Source organism: Heteronotia binoei, chromosome 6, assembly GCF_032191835.1.
Source record: "Heteronotia binoei isolate CCM8104 ecotype False Entrance Well chromosome 6, APGP_CSIRO_Hbin_v1, whole genome shotgun sequence".
NCBI classification, from domain to species: domain Eukaryota; kingdom Metazoa; phylum Chordata; class Lepidosauria; order Squamata; family Gekkonidae; genus Heteronotia; species Heteronotia binoei.
The window spans coordinates 121,198,264-121,221,247 of NC_083228.1; the positions used below are offsets into that span (position 1 = coordinate 121,198,264).

General features: G+C 43.8%; 1 protein-coding gene across 1 annotated transcript in view; it reads left to right on the top strand.

Annotated features, from left to right (window-relative positions):
- The window catches only part of LOC132574197 (multiple epidermal growth factor-like domains protein 6), a 273,518-nt gene that overhangs the window by 225,024 nt on the left and 25,510 nt on the right, over window positions 1-22,984 (top strand). Inside the window, exons 16-17 of the mRNA XM_060242461.1 lie at window positions 3,855-3,983; window positions 14,498-14,629. Of these exons, the coding sequence (XP_060098444.1) occupies window positions 3,855-3,983; window positions 14,498-14,629 (261 nt within the window). The remainder of the gene's footprint in view (window positions 1-3,854; window positions 3,984-14,497; window positions 14,630-22,984) is intronic.

Below are 22,984 nucleotides of genomic sequence, written 5' to 3' on the forward strand. Positions count from 1 at the left end.
AAACATTTAACCAACCAATTGACCATCTAAGAAAATCATTACCTATAAAGTTACAAAGTTGTCATGATATCATAGTACAATTAATTGACTGGATGACTTTGGGGGATAGTGTTATCCACAGTATATTCTAAGAAAGGGAGCTGTTGGTTCATCATACCAGAAAAACCTGAGTCTGAAAGAGGTGTGGAGTCAGTGGTTTTATCCACCAGAAATATTTTCAAATACCAGTCATCTACTAATGGCAAGGTGGGCTTTTTCCAGTACAAAGCTAATAGCCATTTAGCTGTTATTAGAAGAATAAGTAGAAAGAGCTTCATGCTGTAGAGTGGTAAGCTGCAGTACTGCAGTCCAAGCTCTGCTCACGACCTGAGTTTGATCCCAGCAGAAGCTGGTGTCAGGTAGATGGCTCATGGTTGATTCAACCTTCCATCCTTCCGAGGTTGGTATAACGAGGGGAAAGTGTAGATGACTGGGGAAGGCAATGGCAAACCACCCTGTAAAAAGTCTGCCATGAAAACATTGTAAAAGCAACGACTGGTAAAAGCAGTGACAGAGTCAGAAACAACTGGTGCTTGCACAGGGGACTACCTTAACTTTTACCTTTTTAGAAGTATAAATTCCTGCCAAATTTTTGGGTTTACCAAAAATTTCTCTTCTTGGATTGGTGGTGGAAAGTGACATGAAGTCATAGCTGATTTTTGGTGACCCCATAAGGGGTTGCTGTTGCCTGCCATGTGTCATGACCCTGGACTTCCTTGGTGGTCTCCCATCCAAATACTAGCAAGAGCCAACCTTCTTAGCGTCCAAGAGCTGGTGAGGTCAGGTTAGCCTGAGCTATTGAGATCAATGCTTTCCAGGGTTCTAAATGGTTAACTTCTAAAAGTGCAAATGCTGGGCTTGTGTTTGCCTTGAATTTATACCCTCTGACTTGGAAGTCCTGCCTCATAACTAATCCAAGATATGTAGAAATAAATTGTGGTTATTCAGAAGTGAAAAAAGTATATTTATGTGGCCATTTTTTAATTCTGCTCCATCCCCCAGGGAGAGAAGTTCAGAGGATGACTTTGTCATCACTTAAAATATTTTCAAAGCCGAGAACTGATGCTAAAAATAAGTTTGAGAGAGCAGCAGCAACACAAAATAACATTAGCACGTGGTTTCCTGCTTCGTTGTGGCAGAAGTTGCTGTTCTCAACTTGCCCTCTAGAGGGTGCACAAAGGTGTTTGTTGAGCTTGTTTACAGAGACAGAAGTTGCATTTCTGTGGTGGGTGGGCTAGCTGGCTTGGGGCCCAGGCCCACGGGAAGGAGTGCTTCGTACCTGTCAGCAATAGCTGGAAGCTGCAGAGGACCAAGAACAGATGGGGCAAGCAAACCAGCCCATATTAGGAAAAATGAAATGAGGCAAAACAGTATTGCGATGGACAGTAAATGGTTAATGCTGTAACCCAGTCTGAGAACCTTGAGTGATGGGATGAGAGTGCCAGTTAAGGATTGGGAGTTGACAGTTAACAGTGAGAGAGCAAAGCGGACTGTGAGAGGATCAAGAAGGATGCTGAGTTAGGGAAGTGAGACGCATAGCCCATCCCTATCAAGTCTGAGGAAAATAGCCCCTAGAAGGTAGAATGATCCCTAACAGTTGGATAAGGAAGGAAACTGGAACGTGTGTGACCCCAAGAAACATATGTTTATTTATGTAAGCAGAGACTGCCAAGAAATTTCTCTCCTGAAGTTTTAAAGATCTGCATGAATAACAGAGACAGTTGGGAGGGATGGTGGCTCAGTGGTAGAGCATCTGCTTGATAAGCAGAAGGTCCCAGGTTCAGTCCCTGGCATCTCCAACTAAAAAGGGACCAGGCAAGTAGGTGTGAAAAACCTCAGCTTGAGACCCTGGAGAGCCGCTGCCAATCTGAGTTGACAATACTGACTTTGATGGACCGGAGGTCTGGTTCAGTATAAGGCAGCTTCATATATGTTCTTATGTTCAGTTACTTGTTTGTGACAGGAGAAAAGAGCAGGAGTCCAGTAGCACCTTACAGACTAACAAAATTGGTGGCAGGGTGGGAGCTTTTGTGAGTCACTGCTCGCTTCTTCAGATACAAATTGTGTTAGTCTTTAAGGTGCTACTGGACCTGCGTCCATATTATTTTCCCCACACCCTGAGATCTTTCAGATCAAGTCTTCATGTGCTAACTTAACAGGAGGTGACACTAGTAGGTATGCAGGAGAGGCTGTTCGCTGTATTTGTCCTCTAGCATTCAAACTCTTTCCCTTTGAAGCATCCTATGGACCTCGTTATGGCCATAGCAGTTAAAAACTGCTCAGAAAGCTCTTTTCTGGAGGGCCCTTGAAATGGATTAAATGTTCTATCTCCTCAAATCTGATTTCTACAAGTTATATTTCATAGCTCTATATCAATACTTCTTTCAATTTTGGGGGGTTTTTTAATGGTGAGCAATGGTGTCAGAACAAATCTGCTTTGACTTCTGTCACTTTCTCTATCAACCTTCAAATGAAGATGCCAAGTTACAGAGAAAATTTGAAGAAGACCGTAGATTTATACTCCACCCTTCTCTTTGAATCAGAATCTCAGAGCAGCTTACAATCACCTTTATCTTCTTCCCTCACAACGGATACCCTGTGAGGTAGTTGGGATTGAGAGAGCTCTCACATAAGCTGCCCTTTCAAGGACAACTCTGCAAGAGCTAAGGCTAACCCAAGTGGAGGAGTGGGGAATCAAACCCGGTTCTCCCAGATAAGAGTCCCTACACCTAATGATGAGGATCAGATTTCGCACATGAATCAGTCTTAATAGCACTAAGCTTCAACACATTCTTATTGGACATTGTCATGTTGAGCCAAGATCTTGATGCAGCCTTTCCTGAACCTGTTTTAGGTTTAGAGGTTTATCAAATTTTGCATGGGGTAGATTAAGAAGTACTTTTCTCCATTTCTTACTATACAAGAACTCACGGCATTCAATGAAATTAATGAGCAGTAGGTTTAGAATAGACAAAAGGAAGTACTTTTTTTCACCCAAAGAGTAGTTAACAAGTGGAATTCACTGCTGCAGGAAGTGGTGTCAGCTACAAGCATAGGCAGCTTCAAGAGGGGATTGGATAAACATGTGGAGCAGACTTCCATGAGTGGTTATTAGCCACAAGGCATAGACAGAACACTATGTGTGGGGCAGCAATGCTCTGTATTCTTAGTGTTTGGGGGGCAATAGTAGGAGGGCTTGTGGAGTTCTGGCCCTGCTGGTGGACCTCCCGATGACATCTGGGTTTTGGCCACTGTGTGACAGAGTACTGAACTGGATAGGCCATTGGCTTGATCCAACATGGCTTGACTTCTGTTCTCAACCTTTTGTAGTTGGGCTGAATGTGCATAATGTTTAGGTAAGAATACTGAGAGGACATCTCCGTCACTCTTGAAGAGAAGCCCAATAAAATTTCAGCTTGTTGAGTATAATTCCTCCAGTTATTGGGTAGGTTTTCTTACCAAGCATCAAATAAACAACCCTGTCAGACAGGGCTTTTGGTTTGTATAGAGATGTTCTGGAAAAAAGGGCAATGCGGTGCCAGGTCTATAATGTGCATGATTCCATTCTTAGCTTTTAAAAAAAAAATTAGTGGGTTTTTTTAAAAAAATAGTGTTGTGATACATATTTGCTGGTCCAAGTTATTCCGTCAGTCACAATCAGCATGCAAATATGTGCGTAAGACTTGAAAGGATGCCCCCCTCTGAAGTAAATTTTCTTTTTTGTTTTCCTTGAATTGAGTTCTAATGAATGTGATGTGTCCTTTGAAGTCTTGCGATTTTGGCTTTGTGGTTCATTCTCTCCCCTCTCTTCACAGCCTGTCATCATAACCATTACGGACAAGGCTGCCATTGGGTTTGCAATTGTCAGAATGGAGCAGTCTGTGATCACACAACTGGCGTATGTCTTTGTCCCAAGGGCTGGAGAGGACCACTCTGTCAAGAAGGTAGGTTGTGAATTGTTGAACATAAGGTGTGTATTCCCTGACAGCGGGTAAGCTAGTTAAAATTGTGTCTAGGCTGCAGGTTGGTCTTTTTTCTTTTCTTTTTTAAAAAGCTCCCTTCACATAGAAACCTGCCATCAGGGAGGTGAAATGAGTTCTAACCTAGTTTCTTCCCTGATAAGCTAGTTCGCTTTGTGTGGGATTTTTATTTTGCTTACTGTCCCCTACCTGCAGTCAGCAGTGGTACAGTCCAGCTACAGGTTAATGTCTGCTTTTAGGAACTAGAGCTTGGATCCTATGACATCATTCCCATCATGCTTCTCTCTGGCCACTGTCAGGGATGTCCTTTGCTGCGGCCTTTGCTTCCTCTGCTGCTAAAACTTTCAACAGTGACCTTTTGCTCACAGAGCTACTAATGGCAGAGGAAGTGAACATCAAGGTAGAGGACAGCCTCCACAGCAGCCAGAGAGAAGCGTGATGGGAATGATGGTACAGGATCCTGAGAAACAGTGTGATAGGATCCAAGCCCATTGGAAGACAGCAACATTGATAAATCCATAGGTTTATTAAGGGGGTTTCATGGCAGTTGGTTGATTGTTGTCTTGCCCATCTCGCTCAGGAGAACATTGGATAATTGAAACATGCTTCAATAGCAATGGTTTAAAACTGGAAGTGTCTCGGACCCTTAGATAGGACAGCTATCTGTGTAGAATTTAATAGCAACTTAATGAAGCAACTTTTTAGTGCAGGTGTGTCAAATGTCTAGCCTGCAGGCCAGAAGTGGCCTGCCCAGGGCTTTAATCAGTCCTGAGGCTCTTTTCTCGCCACAGTTCCTCTGGATTACCAACAACAGAGCATAGAGACCAAGGCCTTCCCTTGATGTCACCTCCTGACTTTGGGATTCAGAGGTTTAGTGCCTCTGAAAGTGGAGGTTCCCCTCAGCCACCATGGCTAGAACCCATTATCCTCCAAGAATCTATCTAAGCACCCTTTAAAGCTGTTTATCCTTGTAGCCATCACTACATCCTCTGGCAGCAAATTCCATATTTTAATCACTCTCTGTGTAAAGCAGTAGTTCCTTTTGTCCATCCTGAGCCTACTGCCCATCAATTTCATTGGATGCCCTCAAATGACAGTGCCTTCAACTTTCTAAAATATGGCATGGTTAATATTGTATTTGTGCTGCTTCTTGCAATGGAATAACACTTCTGAAATTACATAACTGTGTTTTGTAAAGATTGTGGACAGTCCTACAACTCTGCGCTACTCTGGCCATAGGATGACCTCAGCAATGTTTTTTAAAAATATTGAATACTGTAATTGCAATGTTAATGGCTGTAATAAAAAATAAGTATAGCAGAATTAGTAGCAAATACAGATGTTAACATTCTTTTTTGTCATTGAAAAATTAGACCCTTTTAGTAAAAGACTGTCACTAAAATGACTGTTGCATGAAACTTTGCATGATTCTAAAATAATGACTATTAGGCATTAATAGAAAAACAATGCATCATCTATATTAATGCAGTTGTTTTTATAGCAAAACAAAACATACAGAACAGATGGATATTGGTTATCTGCTGAATATGAAAGCCTTGTATTACCAGTACACCATCAGTGCAAATTTTCACCTGAATATACTTCATGGAAAGTTCCACTGAGCATGGTAGCACTTGCTTCCAATGTGTCACTTGACATCAGCATTAATATCACTTCTGCTAGAGTGTTTCTGTTGAGTTTAATGGGACTCAGGGGTAGACTGAGCAGTTGAAAGGGCCCCACCTGCTTGTCGAGGAAAGACCAGTTATGCAAGGTGGTATTTGCCTGCCTTGGCTTATCCTTGCCTGACCAGCCCCTCAGTAATCTCTGACCAGCTCCTCTGATCTCTGATCACCCTCAGTCAGCACAGCTATGGATATTCAGTGGTAGGGTTGCCAGTCCCCAGGTGGGGGCAGGGGACCCCCTGGTTTGGAGGCCCTCCCCCCACTTCAGGGTTGTCAGAAAGCAGAGGGAGGGGAGGGAAATGTCTGCTGGGAACTCTATTATTCCCTATGGAGATTTATTCCCATAGAAAATAATGGAGAATTGATCCACGGGTATCTGGGGCTCTGGTGGGGGGGGTTGTGTTTTGAGGTAGAGGCACCGAATTTTCAGTACAGCATCTAGTGCCTCTCCCCAAAATATCCCCCAAGTTTCAAAACGATTGAACCAGGGGATCCAGTTCTATGAGCCCCAAAAGAAGGTGCCCCTATCCTTCATTATTTCCTATGGAAGGAAGGCATTGAAAAGGTGTGCCGTCCCTTTAAATGTGACGGCTAGAACTCCCTTTGGAGTTCAATTATGCTTGTCACACCCTTGCTCCTGGCTCCACCCCCAAAGTCTCCTGGCTCCACCCCCAAAGTCCCCAGATATTTCTTAAATTGGACTTGGCAACCCTATTCAGTGGGGTGGGCCAGATAGACTGTGGGGTAGGTCAGAAACCATGGACTAGGCAGGAGTCAGCAAGGCCAGGCACTGTGCTATGTTCCTTTGCCTGGCAGCATTTTCACATACCTGACTACCTCCTGACTTGGGCTTAGAGGAAGCCTTTCTCAATCTACCAACCCACTGGAATTTTTCCCGGTGGCTCTAATGATCAATCGACTGCTCACTGGACTTCAGTAAAATTTCGCCAAAGTAGTTTTAGGGCTTCCATCTTACCATATCATATTATTTACTGCATCACGTTCTTTGTTCTCTAACACTTTGCTGTCCTTTCAGGTCTGGTGAGTCCTTTCTTCCTTTCCCCCCCTTTCAAGGTATGTCTTCTTTCTGTCTCTTCAAATCTATCATCTAACTCAGTGGTCCCCCAGCCTTTATGAATATAAGGATCCCTTTTAAGGTTAAAAAAATTGTGTGGACCCCGTAAGCACCTCTGTATCCTGACTTCCTTCTTTGCAGTACTCCTCCCCATATTTAGAATATACATCTACATAATTCTTGCAAAAGCCTGTTTCCAGTTTAAATCCTGTTATTGCACAAAAAAGTGTCCCGTATGTCCACAGTCACATGAAGCTGCCTTGTGACTGGCAGCTCCAGTTTCGTCTGCTGTGGCTGGCAGCTTTTTGGCAAGTCTTGTTATTTTTTTTTCCAGCTTTATTGTATCCAGGACTTTTTTTGTAGCAGGAACTCCTTTGCATACTAGGCCACGCACCCCTGATGTAGCCAGTCCTCCAAGAGCTTACAGAGCTCTTAGTACAGGGCCTACTGTAAGCTCCAGGATTGGCTACATCAAAGGGGTGCGGACTAATATGCAAAGGAGTTCCTGCTACAAAAAAAGCCCCGATTGTACCAAAGGGCATATCTATCTGATGTTTCTAAGCACATTTCTGGTTCTGATAAAGATTGTTTTGGGCTTTTTTCCCAGCTTGTTTGCCTGGCTTCTATGGTAGGAACTGCACTGAGCACTGTGAATGCCCTTCTGAGACCCCTTGTTACCACGTGACTGGAGAGTGTGGCTGCCCTCCGGGTTTTGTGGGCAGTGGCTGTGAAAGGAGTAAGTTTTCTTATGTGGGATGTTGTTATTTTTTCATGGGGGAATAAAACTAGTTCTGTGGTGTCCAGAGACTATCCTCTGGCTAAAGAAACCTATCCAAGCAAAGCAAGTGAGTCACAATGTTGTTCTGCAGTTGTAGCCCAGGGAATGCTGAGAAATCAGTTGACTAAGAAGTCGTGACGCAGGGTGGATAATTTCCTCAGAGGAATGTCATCCATATTTCTTCATGTTCTGTCTTTTTTTTTTTTTTCCCCCAGTTGCAAATACTTCTAAACTCAGTGCCCTCACTAATCTCTTTTTCCCAAAAGGAAAGTAGTAAACAAACTAGGAACCTTCCACCTACAAACAAAACAGAACTTTTATCAGAACATACCTGACTGGTGCTTACACTCTGAAAACCATATAGTGAACTGTGTGGAGTGTTATGTGCAAAATCCATTTGGCCAAAGGGAGCAACAAGTCTACTGTGCCATAAATAGACCACACAAAGGATCACTCATAGAATGAACTGTGGCAAGCAACTTCATTTTCTTCAGTTGGCTTGGATTGTTTAGTGTCCTGGCCCCACTGATGGACCTGATGGCACCTGGGGTTTTTTGCCACTGTGTGACACAGAGGCTCTGTTCACACAGCATGTTGAGTCCATGTTAAACTGACCCGGTTCTGTTCCAAATATCTTTGTTCTGGATATTATCAATCAGACTGCCATACTGCAATTCGAATCACTCCGCTGTGAAACCGTCGCCTGCCATCCACACGACAGCACCGTGCAGTTCTTTTTTCTGTTTCCTCCCCTGTTATGTGCATAAGAGCATAATGTGCATGTGCACATTATGCACATATGCGCATAGGTCAAAACATGTGATTATGCAGTTATGCGCATATCACTAAGTAGTAAAAAAAAATGGCAACCGTAAACTGGATGTCTGAGGCTCTTTTTGCTCTGGGACAGCCTTCAGACATCCAGAAATTGGTTAATATTGCATCAGAACTATCCAGATGGAGAAAACTAAGAGATGAAACTAGACAACTCAAAAAACACTGCAAAAAGAGCAGATAACAAAATAATCTGGTTTGGAGAAGGATTGGAGGGGGGGCAACAATGATTGACTACCGGGAGGCAGATGTTGCTGTCTGATCAGTCACTTCTAATCCGGTAGGAAACAGCAGCAACAACTGATTAAACTGTGCGTCTGAACAGGCCCAGAGTATTGGACTGGATGGACCATCGGCCTGATCCAACATGGCTTCTCTTATGTCCTAACCAAAGAACCAGTTATCCAAGCAGAAGATACTGTTTGTCAAGGGCGCCACTGAAGAAATGGATGAGCCAGTCTGGGTGACTGGTAGGGGAAGGACTGTGACTCAGTGATAGAGCATCTGCTTGGTATGCAGAAGGTCCCAAGTTCAGTCCCCAGCACCTACAATTAAAAGGATCAAGTAGTAGGTGATATGAAAGACTGCTATCTAATATGCTGGAGATCCACTGCTGGTCAGTGTAGATCATACTGACCTTGATAGGTTAATGGTCTGACTCTAAGACAGCTTCATATGTTGTGTCTGGCTGGCTTCTGTGGAGGTGTGACAGACTGGTTCTATTTCCTTACTTTTACACTGCATAGGTACCAGTTCAGTTGAGAACAGATTGGGTGGACCCTTAGATTGAATCTGCTGACAACCTGAAACAAAGCCTCAAAAGACTTAAATTCTATCCCTTATTTCCAGCTCTAAATCCAAGCGTTACCTTTTGGACATTAACTTTTCACTGTTTATTTGTCTTACACAACTGGATAAGAAGATGAGAGCATAAATTATAGACTTGGAAACTGCTACTGGGCAAGAAATTGGATTGGATCCAACCAGCATTTCAGCTGGAGGAAAATGAAAGCTCTTCTAATACCATTAATTACAATTAATAAAGGCTATTATTTATTACCACTAATAAAGAAGAAGAGGAGATTGGATTTATACCCTGCCCTTCACTACCTGAAGGAGTCTCTGGGTGGCTTACAATCTCCTTTCCCTTCCCCTCCCCACAACAGACATCTGACCGATTTCCCATTCACCCTACGCTGCTCTGGCGTTCCTCTTTTCAGCGTGGCGTCCTTCCGATTTCCCACTATCTTCCCCAGGGTTTCAGCTTGTGTTGGCGTTTTTGCATGGCAAAGAGAAACTGCTAAAAACCAGTTTCTCTTTGTCATGCAAAACTGCTGATCTTTGCTGAAGCCCCAGGAGAGATAGTGGGAAATCGGAAGGACGACACGCTGAAAAGAGGAACATCAGAGTGGCATAGGCTGAGTGGGAAATCGGTCACCCTGTGAGGTAGGTGGGGTTGAGAGAGATGGAGTTGAGAGAGCTCTCCCAGAACTGCTGTGAGAGCCAGTTTGGTGTAGTGGTTAAGTGTGTGGACTCTTATTTAGGAGAACTGAGTTTGCTTCCCCACTTCTCCACTTGCAGCTGATGGAATGGCCTTGGGTCAGCCATAGCTCTTGCAGAGTTGTCCTTGAAAGGGCAGCTTCTGTGATAGCTCTCTCAGCCCTACCTACCTCACAGGGTGTCTGTTGTGGGGGAAGAAGATAAAGGAAGATTGTAAGCCACTCTGAGACTCTGATTCAGAGAGAAGGGTGGGGTAAAAATCTGTGGTCTTCTTCTTGAACAGAACAGCTCTGAGAGAACTTGTGGCTTACCCAAGTCACATCAGCAAGTGCACGTGGAGGAGCAGGGAATCAAACCTGGTTCTCCCAGATAAGAGTCCACACACTTAACCACTACACCAAGCTGTATATATAGATCTGTGGAACCTGCGTGGCCAACACCCACATAGAACTGCGACTATAGGAAGGAGGAGAACTGCTAAAGATTGTGTTAAAAAGCTTTCCACATCATTAAGTGGAAAGAGGAGCAAGAAAAAAGGTTACCTGTGGGCACTGGGAAATCAGGTCAGCTTGTTGAGAAAAGTGCATGTTTCAGACAATGGATAGCATGATTGTAGGATAGTAGACAGCAAATGGAATTTCATGTAGGTTTTCTTTTTCCTGTTGGCACTGATGGGTACCCAATTGCAAACTGTGGGACTCCATGCAGTCCAGGTCACCAAACATGTGGAAAACAATGATCTCCCTGAATCTGTTAGCAGAATGAACTTCATAGGCCAACACCAGATGATGCAAAATTTCCAGTGAATACCTGGACTGACATCTTCCTAATCTTATGCTTTATCACAGTGCTTGCCATGGAGCCTGCTGATACGTTTCCTGGCACCACTTGCTTCTTCCCCAAAGAACTCATCCCCCAAAATAAAGTGCCAAACATGGTTTTCCTCCACCTCATTGGAGCAGGATGTTTCCCAAAACTCCCTGGGTCTGCCTCTGTTATAAGAAGGCGCTTGACAAGGAACTTCCAAACATTTTTGTGATTCTCTCTCCTCAGGCAACATTTGTTTGGTCCCATTGCCTGTTGCTGCATTTCCCCAAAATTCCATTAGTGTCCACAACAATGGGAAACCGCCTTGTCTGTTCATTGTATGTTGTTTTGTTTCTCAGAATCCAAGAATTTCACTTAATGCTCTGAATGTGCTCATACAAACTTTTTTTTCCAGCTGCATGCTCAGGTAGATTTGCTATATCAGTGATATTCTGTGGCTCAGGAGCCACCTATGGCTCTTCTGAGCACCATTTCCCATTGTGGCATCCACCTCATGTTCCTGAAAAATGGGCATGGCTATTTTCCAGTGGGGCTTGTGCTGGTCAGGTGCTTCCCACTTTGCAACAACCACTACTGGAGGGATTAGAGGATAGGTGAGTTCCAGGCCCCATGCTAGGAATGGAAGTAAAAGACCTGGGAAATCATAAAAACACAGCCACGGTTATATATTTAATAGTCATATCCTGTATTATTGTATGTGTGTGTTTGGTGGGCTGTCAAATAGGGCATACAGTAGTCATGTAGCTCTTTTGCAAATGTGGCTCTCTGTGAACCTTGGAGTGAGTACCATTGTGCTAAATAATTACTAACGTGTATGAATGGGCCAGCGGATCAGAACTTCTGCATTGTCTCAAAATGCTACCATCACAATGTTGCCTGATAGAGTTGATTCACATGCTAGATGAGAGTTGCCGTGTATCACCAGTCTTCTCAAGCGATGAGGGCTCAGGCAGTGTTTGTTTATTTATTTATTTTCACATTTATATCCTGCCCTCCCTGCCGAAGCAGGCTCAGGGCGGCTAACAACACCATAATATCAACAGTAAAACAATAAAAAAATCACAATCACAAATCAAATTAAGGAGTTAAAACAGGTTACAATTTAAAATTATTAATACAGTTTTAAAACAACAGTTTGGTGCTAACATCATGCCATTCTTCAGTGGTGTTGGGCATCTACACACTTTGGTTGAAGGCCATTTGAAATAATGTTGTTTTGCAGGCCTTGCGGAACTGGGCAAGGTCTCGCAAGGCTCTAACATCGTCTGGGAGTTGGTTCCACCAGTGGGGGGCCGCAATAGAGAAGGCTCTTTCTCTAGTAGCCGTCAATCTCGCCTCCCTCGGCCCGGGGATTACTAATAGGTTGTGCGATCCAAATCTAAGTACCCTCTGGGGAATATATGGGGAGAGACAGTCCCTAAGGTAGGCAGGTCCTTGGCCATATAGGGCTTTAAAGGTAATAACCAGCACCTTGTAGCATATCCGGAATACTATCGGCAGCCAGTGCAGTCTCCTCAGCCCCAGCTGTATATGGTCCCAACTAGGGAGGCCCAGTAACAGTCTGGCTGCTGCATTCTGCACCAGCTGCAGCTTCCGAATTCAAGACATGGGCAGACCCATGTAGAGGGCATTACAGTAGTCTAATCTCGAGGTGACCATCACATGAATCACTGTTGCTAAATTGCCGTGCTCTAGGAAGGGGACCAATTGTCGTGCCTGCCTAAGGTGGAGAAAGGCAGATCTCGCAGTGGCTGCTATCTGGGCCTCCATGGCCAATGTGGGCTCCAGTAGCACCTCCAAGCTCTTGACTTTGGGTGCTGATATCAGTGGCGCCCCATCAAAGGCTGGTAGAGGGATTTCCCTTCCCAGATCACCGCAGTTCAGACAAAGGACTTCTGTCTTCATTGGATTCAGCTTCAGACGACTCAGTCTGAGCCACCCCACAACAGCTTGTAACGCCAGGGCCAGATTTTCTGGGGCAGAGGCAGGCCGGCCATCCATCAGCAGATAGAGCTGGGTGTCATCAGCGTACTGATGGCAACCCAGTCCAAATCTCTGGACAATCTGGGCAAGGGGGCGCGTATAGATATTAAACAACATCGGGGAAAGCACTGCCCCCTGAGGCACCCCACAATTATTGGATGCCTCTGAGATGACCGTTCCCCGATCACCACCCTTTGTCCCTGACCACAGAGGAAAGAGGAAAGCCATTGCAAGGCCAACCCCTGAGCCCCCGTGTTGGCAAGGCAATGAACCAGCAGCTGGTGGTCAACCATGTCGAACGCCGCCGACAGGTCCAGCAACAACAGTACTGCTGACCCACCTCAATCCAGTTGTTGTTTTGTTGTGATTAAGCAAATTCATATTTCTATACCTCTGCTTGGTAACATATATGCATGGCAGCTTCTAACAATGGTGGTGGAATGTGCTGTCAAGTCACAGCGAACTTGCTGTGATTCTGTAGGGCTTTCAAGACAAGAGACAAATAGAGGTAGTTTGCCATTGCCTGCCTCTGAGATAGCAACACTGAACTTGCTTGGTAGTCACTGTCCCCCTAGTCTAGCACATGGCTTCCAGAGGCTGCCCAAGGTAGCATCAACATATGAACACAACTAATCAGCCTTATACCAAGTCAGTATTGTCTACCCAGACTGAGTGGGTCTCCAAGATCTCAGGCAGAGGTCTTTCACATCATCTGGTCTTTTTCACTGGCGATGCCAGGGACTGAACCAGGGAACTTTCTGCTTGCCAAGCAAGAGTTCTACCACTGAGCCACAGCCCCTCCCACTCAAAGACTAACCAGGGCCAGCCCTGAGCCACAGCCCCTCCCACTCAAAGACTAACCAGGGCCAGCTTAGCTTCTGAAATCTGAAAAGATTAGGCTCGCTTGGGCCATCCAGGTCAGGGCAGCTTCCAACACTACTTAAAATGTACTTTAGACGTACATGGCTTTTTTTGAGCAGAAACACACAGGAACACAGTTCCAGCTGGCTGGCTCCAGGGGGTGTGGCCTAGTATGCAAATGAGTTCCTGCTGAACTTTTTCTACAAAAAAGCCCTGCGTGAAACAATGGTGACATCAGGGGTGTGGCCTAATATGCAAAGGAGTCCCTGCTGTGCTTTTTCTACAAAAAAAGCCCTGATACTGTGTAAGAAAGAGCACAAGTTTTTAAATGGACTGCAATAAAATACTTAATACATCTCTGACGTCCTTAAATCACACAGGCAGTTGTAAGCATGACCCAGCTCTTAAGAAGCCTTGCAGTAATGTGTTCCTTGAAATAGAACGTTGACTGTATATTTGTGGTGGGAAGCCCTGTGCATACTATGAATCATGAGCTTTTATTTTTTTAGAGGGCGGGAGGCTCAAGACAAGGGAGAGATCCAAGAACAAAACTGTTTAAGCCCCTGAAGCTGTCTTGAAGGTTTCAGGCATCTGCCGACGAGACAGCCTCCAAGCATATGTGGGGGGGCAGGGGGAGGTGACTCTACTGAGTTTATTGTTTTAGTCGATTTTCCTTGACATCAACCTATGACTTTCTCTAAGTGACAAGAAAATTGCAACTGGCCCTTGACAGCTGGGCACAAATTGACTTGAGCAAAACAAAATCAAACAGCAAAGTAATCCCCGAGCAAACGTAATAAACCCCAAATCCCAGCGGGCAGCATTCTTCTGCAGGCAGTGGTCTTATTGAATAAAGGCTACCCCGCTCTTTGTTTGAGCGCTGTGTTTACCAAGACAAATGTAATTCATCGGTTTACATTTCCTCTTCCCTCAGCTTGTCTGCCAGGCACATACGGGGAGAACTGTAACCAAGTGTGTCAGTGTTCTGGCAAGAATGAAGAGTGCCACCATGTCACGGGCCAGTGTGGCTGCATGGCGGGGTACTACGGAATCCACTGTGACCTCAGTGAGTGTCGCTTCTGCTTCATCACTGGCTCTGTGAAGTATGTGGTCGGTGGGTTTATGATGCCAGGATTCTGGCGCCGATGGTTTTAACAGAAGCTTCAGCTTTCACAGGTCTCGACGATAGTGGAACTTTCCACAGCGATGCAAAGCAGTTGTTTTTTGTTTAGACGTACACTTAGCGTCTGGGCTGATTTGGGTAATGTATTTATATTGGTATAAATACTAGTTTATTTGGTGTACAAGTGTGCAGCATGTTGGATATAGTAGTTCTGTTGATTTTTGCCATCATATTTGCGACCATGAGACACTGAAAAGAATATTTGACCTTGGCCTCAAAACCATCCTTGCTCACCAATGGACTTTTAAAAAATGACCTTAGCAGCTTAGTACTTCACAATGTCCCTGTGCACCAACTGCAGTCATGTGGCAGCCATCTGTGGGTTATCCGACCATTTCTAGTGGCCCATCTTGCATAGACCAGAGGCTGGGCCTTTTCCATCGTGGCTCCAGCTCTGCAGAATGGGCTACCTGATGAGGCCCCGCCCCTCTTGGAGATCTTCAGGAGGCACTGCAAGGCCTGCTTTTTGCTAGGGCTTTTGAGAAGAATTGAATGGCAGACACTTTTTAAGGGGTTTGCTGTTTTATTTATGACTTTAATTGAGAAAGTTTTTAACTGTTATTGTAAGTGGCCTTGAGCCATGAGGAAAGGCAAGGTATAAATTCTGTGTACAATTCTAGTCACCGCTCCTCAAAAAGGATATTATAGCATTGGAAAAAGTGCAGAAAAGGGCAACTAGAATGATTAAAGGTTTGGAACACTTTCCCTATGAAGAAAGGTTAAAACGCTTGGGGCTCTTTAGCTTGGAGAAACGTCGACTGCGGGGTGACATGATAGAGGTTTACAAGATTATGCATGGGATGGAGAAAGTAGAGAAAGAAGTCCTTTTCTCCCTTTCTCACAATATAAGAACTCATGGGCATTCAATGAAATTGCTGAGCAGTCAGGTTAAAACGGATAAAAGGAAGTACTTCTTCACCCAAAGGGTGATTAACATGTGGAATTCACTGCCACAGGAGGTGGTGGCAGCTACAAGCATAGCCAGTTTCAAGAGGGGATTGGATAAAAATATGGAGCAGAGGTCCATCAGTGGCTATTAGCCACAGTGTGTGTGTGTATGTATATATATTGGCCACTGTGTGACACAGAGTGTTGGTCTGGATGGGCCATTGGCCTGATCCAACATGGCTTCTCTTATGTTCTTATAAATTGTTTAATTAATAAATAAATCTGTTTCTGCTGTGAAGTGGGAATAGTCTAATTCAGACCTTGCTTTTGACTGGAGTTTGCAGTCTCATTGATTTCATTTTGTCAGCTCTGTGATGGCCTTTGACTTGCATGGATAGGGATATGCAGTTTCATGGAGAAAGTTGGCAGTGAACCAAGTCATGTTGCCTGTGAATTCTCATTTCTTTCCCCCTAGAACATGGTTGAGTGAGTGAAGTGCAGAAGTTACAGCCTTTGTGCTAGAACTCGGAAGAGCAAATCCCCACTCCGCTATAATGCATTGAAACCCATGTGGGTCCCTTCTGTGAACTTAGGGGGAGATATTTGTGGATGTCCTGCATTGTGCAGGTGGTTGGACTAGATGGCCCTGAAGGACCCTTCCAACTCTATAATTCTATTATTCAACTCTGAAGCTCTGTAGGAGACTTTGGGCCAAGGGGTTGTCAGGATAAAATGGTGCCAGGCATTATATTGTGTAACAATTCTGAACTTCTTGGAGGAAGGAAGGGCAGAATAAAAATGTTACAGCTAGAAAGCTGTCACTACATAGAAAAATATTTTTTTAAAAAAAAAATGTAAAATACAGAAAAGAAAATCCATTATAATAGTAAAAATCAGGCCTTGGCAAATTACCATGTAGAATTATTGTGATGATGAGTGTGATGAAGCGCCCCAAGGGAAATACATGGAAGCCACTTCCACCAAAGGATTTCCTTTCAGAATTAGAAACTGTGGCGCGAATCCTGATGCACATCAAGTACAACCGCCTTTGTACCACCAGGACAAAATTGTGTGCATTTTCCACCACAGTGAGGTGGAAATGGTATGTCCCCTACTCCTGTCTTTGAGCGGCATTTGTGATATGGGGGTCAATTTCACCTGAGTCAGAACCAAGGGCTAAATGCACTAGATACCGGGAAATACTTTTTTTAAAAAATGTATCTAGGCAGCCAGGAAAGGTAGACATTTACAGATTGGAATTCTCGAGGTTAATGGCAAAAGTTTTATAGGAATTAAAAAAGCTGGAATTTGCCAAGCCCTGGCTTACTGTTTATGTTTATAGTTGTATTTTGTGTATCTTTGATAACTTTAAGATGCTCTAAGCCACACAAAGCCTGTGGGCAAGATGGGATCTAAATTTAAATATAAGAACAGATTTAAAGCCGGTAGAATTTATAGCAAAGCACATTTTGCCAGGGGAAAGACTCCTTCCCAATTATCCATTAGCAGTTTTTACTAGCACTAAAAACATTAATTGATGGATCAGAGCAATTACTCAACCTGCTGATTTACCACAAAATTTAAAAGGTGTGTTTTTAAAGGAAAGAAAACATTATAATTGATTATATTCCCTGTAAAAGAGTGTTTCAGTTCAGATGGTTTTGTGGAAAACAAGCTGGGTGCATCTTCTTGAATTGGGCACTATCCTTGCATGCTTCTTTCTGAGTTAATCGCCATGAAATCCTAGGCATAGCTATAGTTTTCTAAAACCACTGACTCTTCTTAGGACTGAACCACACAGGCCAAGGAAGCTGTAAAAAGTAAAGAGGCTGCTTTTAAAAAGTAGAACGCCTGCCCCAGTGAATTGAACAGGCGGGACCACAGGCTTTGGCAAAAGAAATGTATGTCAATAATTAGGGATGCAAAAAGAGATTGGGTTGCTAAAAGCATCAAGACAAAAATTAAACATTTTGAAAATATATATCTGGAACTGGAAACCAGCCAGAAAAGCAGTGCGGCCTTTGGGTGACAAAGGAATAAAGGGATTGCTAAGGGAAGATGGGGAGATGGCAGAGAAGCTCAATGCCTTTTATTGCTTCTGTATTCACTGTGGAAAGTGTGAGGCACATACCCATGCCATAGCCCCTGTTTTCAGGGAGGTGATGAGCGATGAGGCGACCAGAGATGAAATGCCGGACCTCCTGGGGTAATTAAAAACTGATAAGTCTCCAGGTCATGATGGTTTAAGGAAGTCAGATGTGAGATCATTATTGGTCTACTAACCCATATATGCAGGGCTTTTTTGTAGAAAAAGCCCAGCATGAACTAATTTGCATATTAGGCCACACCACCTGATATCACCATTGTTTCACACAGAGCCGTTTTGTAGAAAAAGCCCAGCAGGAACTTATTTGCATATTAAGCCACACTCCCTGACACCAAGCCAGCCGGAACTCTTCCTGTGTGTTCCTGCTCAAAAAAAGCCCTGCATGTATGTAACCTATCACTAAATTCAGCCACTGTACTAGAAGGCTGGAGAGTAGCAAATGGGACACCAGTTTTTAAAAAGGGATCCGTAGGGGAACCAGGAAATTACAGGCCAGTCAGTCCAACATTTGTTCCAGGCAAATAAGTAGAAACTGTAATCAAAGACAGAATTTCTAGGGACATAGAGAGACAAAGCCTGCTGAGGGAAAAACAGCATGGCTTCTGCAAAGGGAAGTCCTGCTTCACCAATTTTTGGAGTCCTTTGAGAAACTGAACAAGCATGTAGACAAATGGAGACCCAGTAGACATTATATGCCTGGACTTTCAAAACGCATTTGATAAGGTACCTCACCAAAGACTAAACTTAGCAGTCATGGGATAAGAGGACGGGTTGTTTTATGGATTAAATACTGGTTAAATGTCAGGAAGCAATGAGTGAGAATCAATTGACAGTTCTGACAATGAGGAAAGTACTTAGTGGGGTCCCACAAGGATCGGTATTGGGGCCAGTGCCATTTAATTTTTTCACCAATGATGTGGAGCTAGGGGTGAGTAGTGCAGTGCCCAGTTTTGTAGATGACACAAAAGGCAGACTGTGAAGAGCTCCAAAAGGGTCCCCACAAACTGGGTGAATGGGCAACAGTGTGGCAAAGGAAGTTCAGTGCTGATAAGGGTAAAGTAATGCACACTGGAACAAAAAAAATCCCAGCTTCAGATATAGGCCAATGGGGTCTGAACTTGCTGACACTTAGAAGGAAAAGATCTTGCAGTCATAATGGATAGCTCAATGAAAGGTTCAACCCAGTGTGCTGCAGCAGTGCAAAAGGCAAACTTTATGTTAGGGATTATTAGGAAAGAATAAAACAGTCAATGGTATAATGCCCCTGTATAGATCTATGGTGCAACCTCATTTGGAATATTGTGTCCAGTTCTGGTCACTGAATCTCCAAAAGGGCATTGCAGAAATGAAAGAGTACAGAGGAGGACAGCCAAGATGATCTGGGGGCTAGAGCACCTTCCCTGTGAGGGAAGGTTTCCATTTAGAAAAGAGATGACTAAGGGGGAATATGATAAAAGTTTATAAAATTATGCGTGGAGAGTGGAAAAAGAGAATTTTTTCTCACAAAATAATAGAACTGATGGGCAGTAGGTTCATGACAGACCAAAGGAAATACTGCTTCACACAGAGAATGGTTAAAATGTGGAATTCACTGCCAGAGGATGTAGTGATGGCCACAAGAATAAAAAGCTTCAAAGGGATATTAGATAGATTAATTGAAGATAAGTCTATCAATGGCCACTAGCCATGGTAACTGAGGGGAACCTCCGCATTCAGAGGTACTAATCCTCTGAATCCCAGAGCCAGGAGGCAACATACCCTGTTGTGGGCCCTCCAGAGGAACTTGTCAGCCATTGTGCGAGACAGGATGCTGGACTAAATGGACCATTGGTCTGGTCCAGCAGGGCTTTTCTCGGTACTCCACAGACTATGCCGAGGGATTTTATTTCTTCTATTTTCCCATCCCTTGATGGGTTAAAGAATCCTTGCCTGAAATCTCCAGGAAGATACAATCCAGCCTTTGCCAACCCCAAGTCTCTATGACAACTCCTAGGTGTCAGATCCCAGGTCAGGTGCGAGCTGTTTCATTGTCCTGGTCAGGATGGCCATTAACAACCAGAACTTTGATGGTTAGTGATACTTGGGTTATGCTTGAGAGCAATCGATCTCCCTCCCCGCCTGTCTCCTACTATGAGAGAGAAATCCAAGCTCAGAAGTAAAAGAGGTATTTCTCCTCAGTCTGCCAGTGAGCATCTTTGTGTTGTCTCTCTTACTTGCTTTTTAAGATAGAACCTGTTCAGAAGAAATCCCTCCCTCATGTGGCATTGTACCCTGGAAAAGAATAGAAACAGCCTTCGGGATGGCACACACCCTCGCGGCGTGCACTCTCCCTTCATTGACTGGAGCAAGGAAACATGTTTCAAAATTTCCCTGAATCGAGAAAATAAAATCAATGTTTTAGAGTGGCTTAACTGTGCAGGCTCAAACAGATCTGGAATGTGGGCTCTCCCTGTTCAATCATTCATTTCTCCCCATAGTGATAGGAGTTTACTGATTTGAATTTATAAGCCTTAAACTTGGAGGGGACAGAGCGCCTGGGAAGGAATCTTGGGAGTAAAATATTGCCTGAAGGAGGCAGTGGTGTATGTTATGTTGGACCAGACACATCGTTTGTGTCCCTTGTTTTAAATACTTAAATGCTAGTATTTTTAAAAAAACACCTTGAGAATGGGCTGTTAAAAACCCCTAATTGTCAGGTTGACCTAACTTGTACTCTTTGTGTTGCATCAGTTTTATAGATCCCCGTGTGCTCCTTACTTTCAGTCCTTTTAAACTGTGACCCCCAAATAGTTCCCCAGAATCTCATAATTTTAAACTTTGCAAAAGTGGTAGTTATAAAAAACCCAAAAAAATATAGGAGATGCAGTACTTGACACTATCCATAAAGTGATCCATAGAGGCCATCATAAATTGCTCAGGGCAATCCAGTTAATTTAAAAATAGTTGTTGTCTTCGACTGAATGGATTCTTAGTTTGAGTACCACCATGGGGCTGAGCCTTTCTTAATAATTGCTTTTCTAAAAAAAAAAAAAAAAGACTTAATATGACTTCCGTAAAATTGTTTGTGGATTGGAGCAATGCAGAGACTGATAGGAAAAATCCAGTGATGTAGCTTGCAAAAGAGGCAGATAATCATCTTTGTTTCGAGCTTTTAATTTTGTATTTGCAGATAATCATCTTTGTTTCCAGGCTTTTAATTTTGTATTTGCTATATGCAGTTCATATCCTCTCATAGGAATAATAGTGAAACGCCTCCCATTTCTGTCTAAACTGGAGTTTGGCAGCTTTGGTTGTTTTGCTTTCTGCTTGGTCAGTGTACAGCAGACTCCCAAGAGGGGTTGTTTTCAGCGATGATGTCAGGCTGCATGAATAACGCAGAATCTGGACACAGAATGTCGTAGAGGCAGGTCATGTATACATGTGTATCATATGATTCCTCAAGTGGGTTTGCAACCAATTAATGTGTGAGCTGTTCCCACTGAAAAGCATTGTGCTGAAGCAAAGCAAAATCCAGGTTTTGTCTGTGACAATCAGGGGAGGGGCTGTGGCTCAATAGTAGCACACTGCTCAGCATGCAGAAAGCCCCAGGTTCAATCCCTGGCACGGCTTTTTTTTGTAGCAGGAACTCCTTTGCATATTAGACCACATACACCTCTGATGTAGCCAATCCTCCTGGAGCTTACAGTAGGCCCTGTACTAAGAGCCCTGTAGGTTTTTGGAGGATTGGCTACATCAGGAGGGTGTGGCCTAATATGCAAAGGAATTCCTGCTACAAAAAAGTCCTGATTCCTGGTATCTCTAGTTTAAAGGTTCAGGTAAATAAGTGACACAAAAGATTTCTGTCTGTAACCCTGGAGAGCTGCTGCCAATCTAAGTAGACAATACTAACCCTGATGGACTGTTACCCAAATTGGTGTGCACATGTCAGGATAGTTACATGCAGAGGTATATCCCTGCCCACACAGACCAAACACATGTATTTTGGGGCACAAACATTTGGGGGGGGGGGCACAAACATGTTGCCTAAGTGTACAGAGGTGCAGATTCAGATCTACACTTGAAGAAACGGCGGTAAGAAATGGTGAAATCTAACAGAATGCAGAATAAAGTAATAATGAATGAAAAATACAGGGCAGAAACGTAGGCTTCTTTACTGTAACAACACATAATCTGTCCCTGGAATGGCTGCCTATCTACAGAAAATAAACTCATAAGAGAAAATAAGCCTGATCCAGGGGAGGGAGTGTGTGTGTCTGCGCAGTAAAGAAGCAGCATTGGGAGTTTAAACTGACCTGGAGAAGAAGAAGAGATTGGATTTATCCCCCACCCCTCACTTGGCGTCTCAGAGCGGTTTACAATCTCTTTTCCCTTCCTCTCCTCACCTCAGACACCGGCCAATTTCACACTGGACTTTTAATCCTGGTTTAGCCCTGTCCCCAAGCTGACATTCTACACTAAAATCAGAGTCATAGAGTTGGTTTCTCTGATTCTATTATTCTAGTGTAGAACGTCAGTTTGGGGACAGAGTTAAACCAGGATTAAAGGTCTAGTGTGAAATTGGTCGACCCTCTCAGAGAACTGTAGAAAGCAGAAGGTTCAGTGCCAGGTGAGCAGAGAGGAAATTCAGGATTGGGAGAAAACTAGGGACCAACTGAGAGGTTGGGGTAACAGGGTGTTTCCAAACTGCCTGCCTGCAAAAAGGTGGGGCTGAGGGGTGACTTTTTATATTCTTTTGCCTGGGATATGCAGGGAAAGGTTTGTCTTGCCACTGGGATGTAATAATGATAATGATGATGATGATGATGATGATGATGATGATGATGATGATGATGATGATGATGATGATGATGATGATGATGATGATGTAATCTTTAGAGGTGCGCAAGCATTTGAAACCTTTGTTTCTACTGTGGATGGGAGTTTTCCCCTTTTGCATTTAGAATGTCAAAAATATCAGATGGAGGGCCAGGTATTGGCCATGATTGGGGAAGGATAAGAGTCTTCTTGTCTGGTCATCTACATAGGAAGAAGATTGCTAGGATTGGTCTGTTGCTTATTGTTTTGGAAATCTGGGTCACTGGTTCAGATCAGATTAGCTGGGAAAAAGCTGTGGGGTTCTTGGGGCAATAGTCTTTAATTGAATCCCTTTCAGGATGGGGGGCTTATGCATATGACTGAGAGGAGTGGCCCTTCATTCCTTTCTTCCTTGCCATGACTGACTGCTTTTTGATATCAGTTTAATT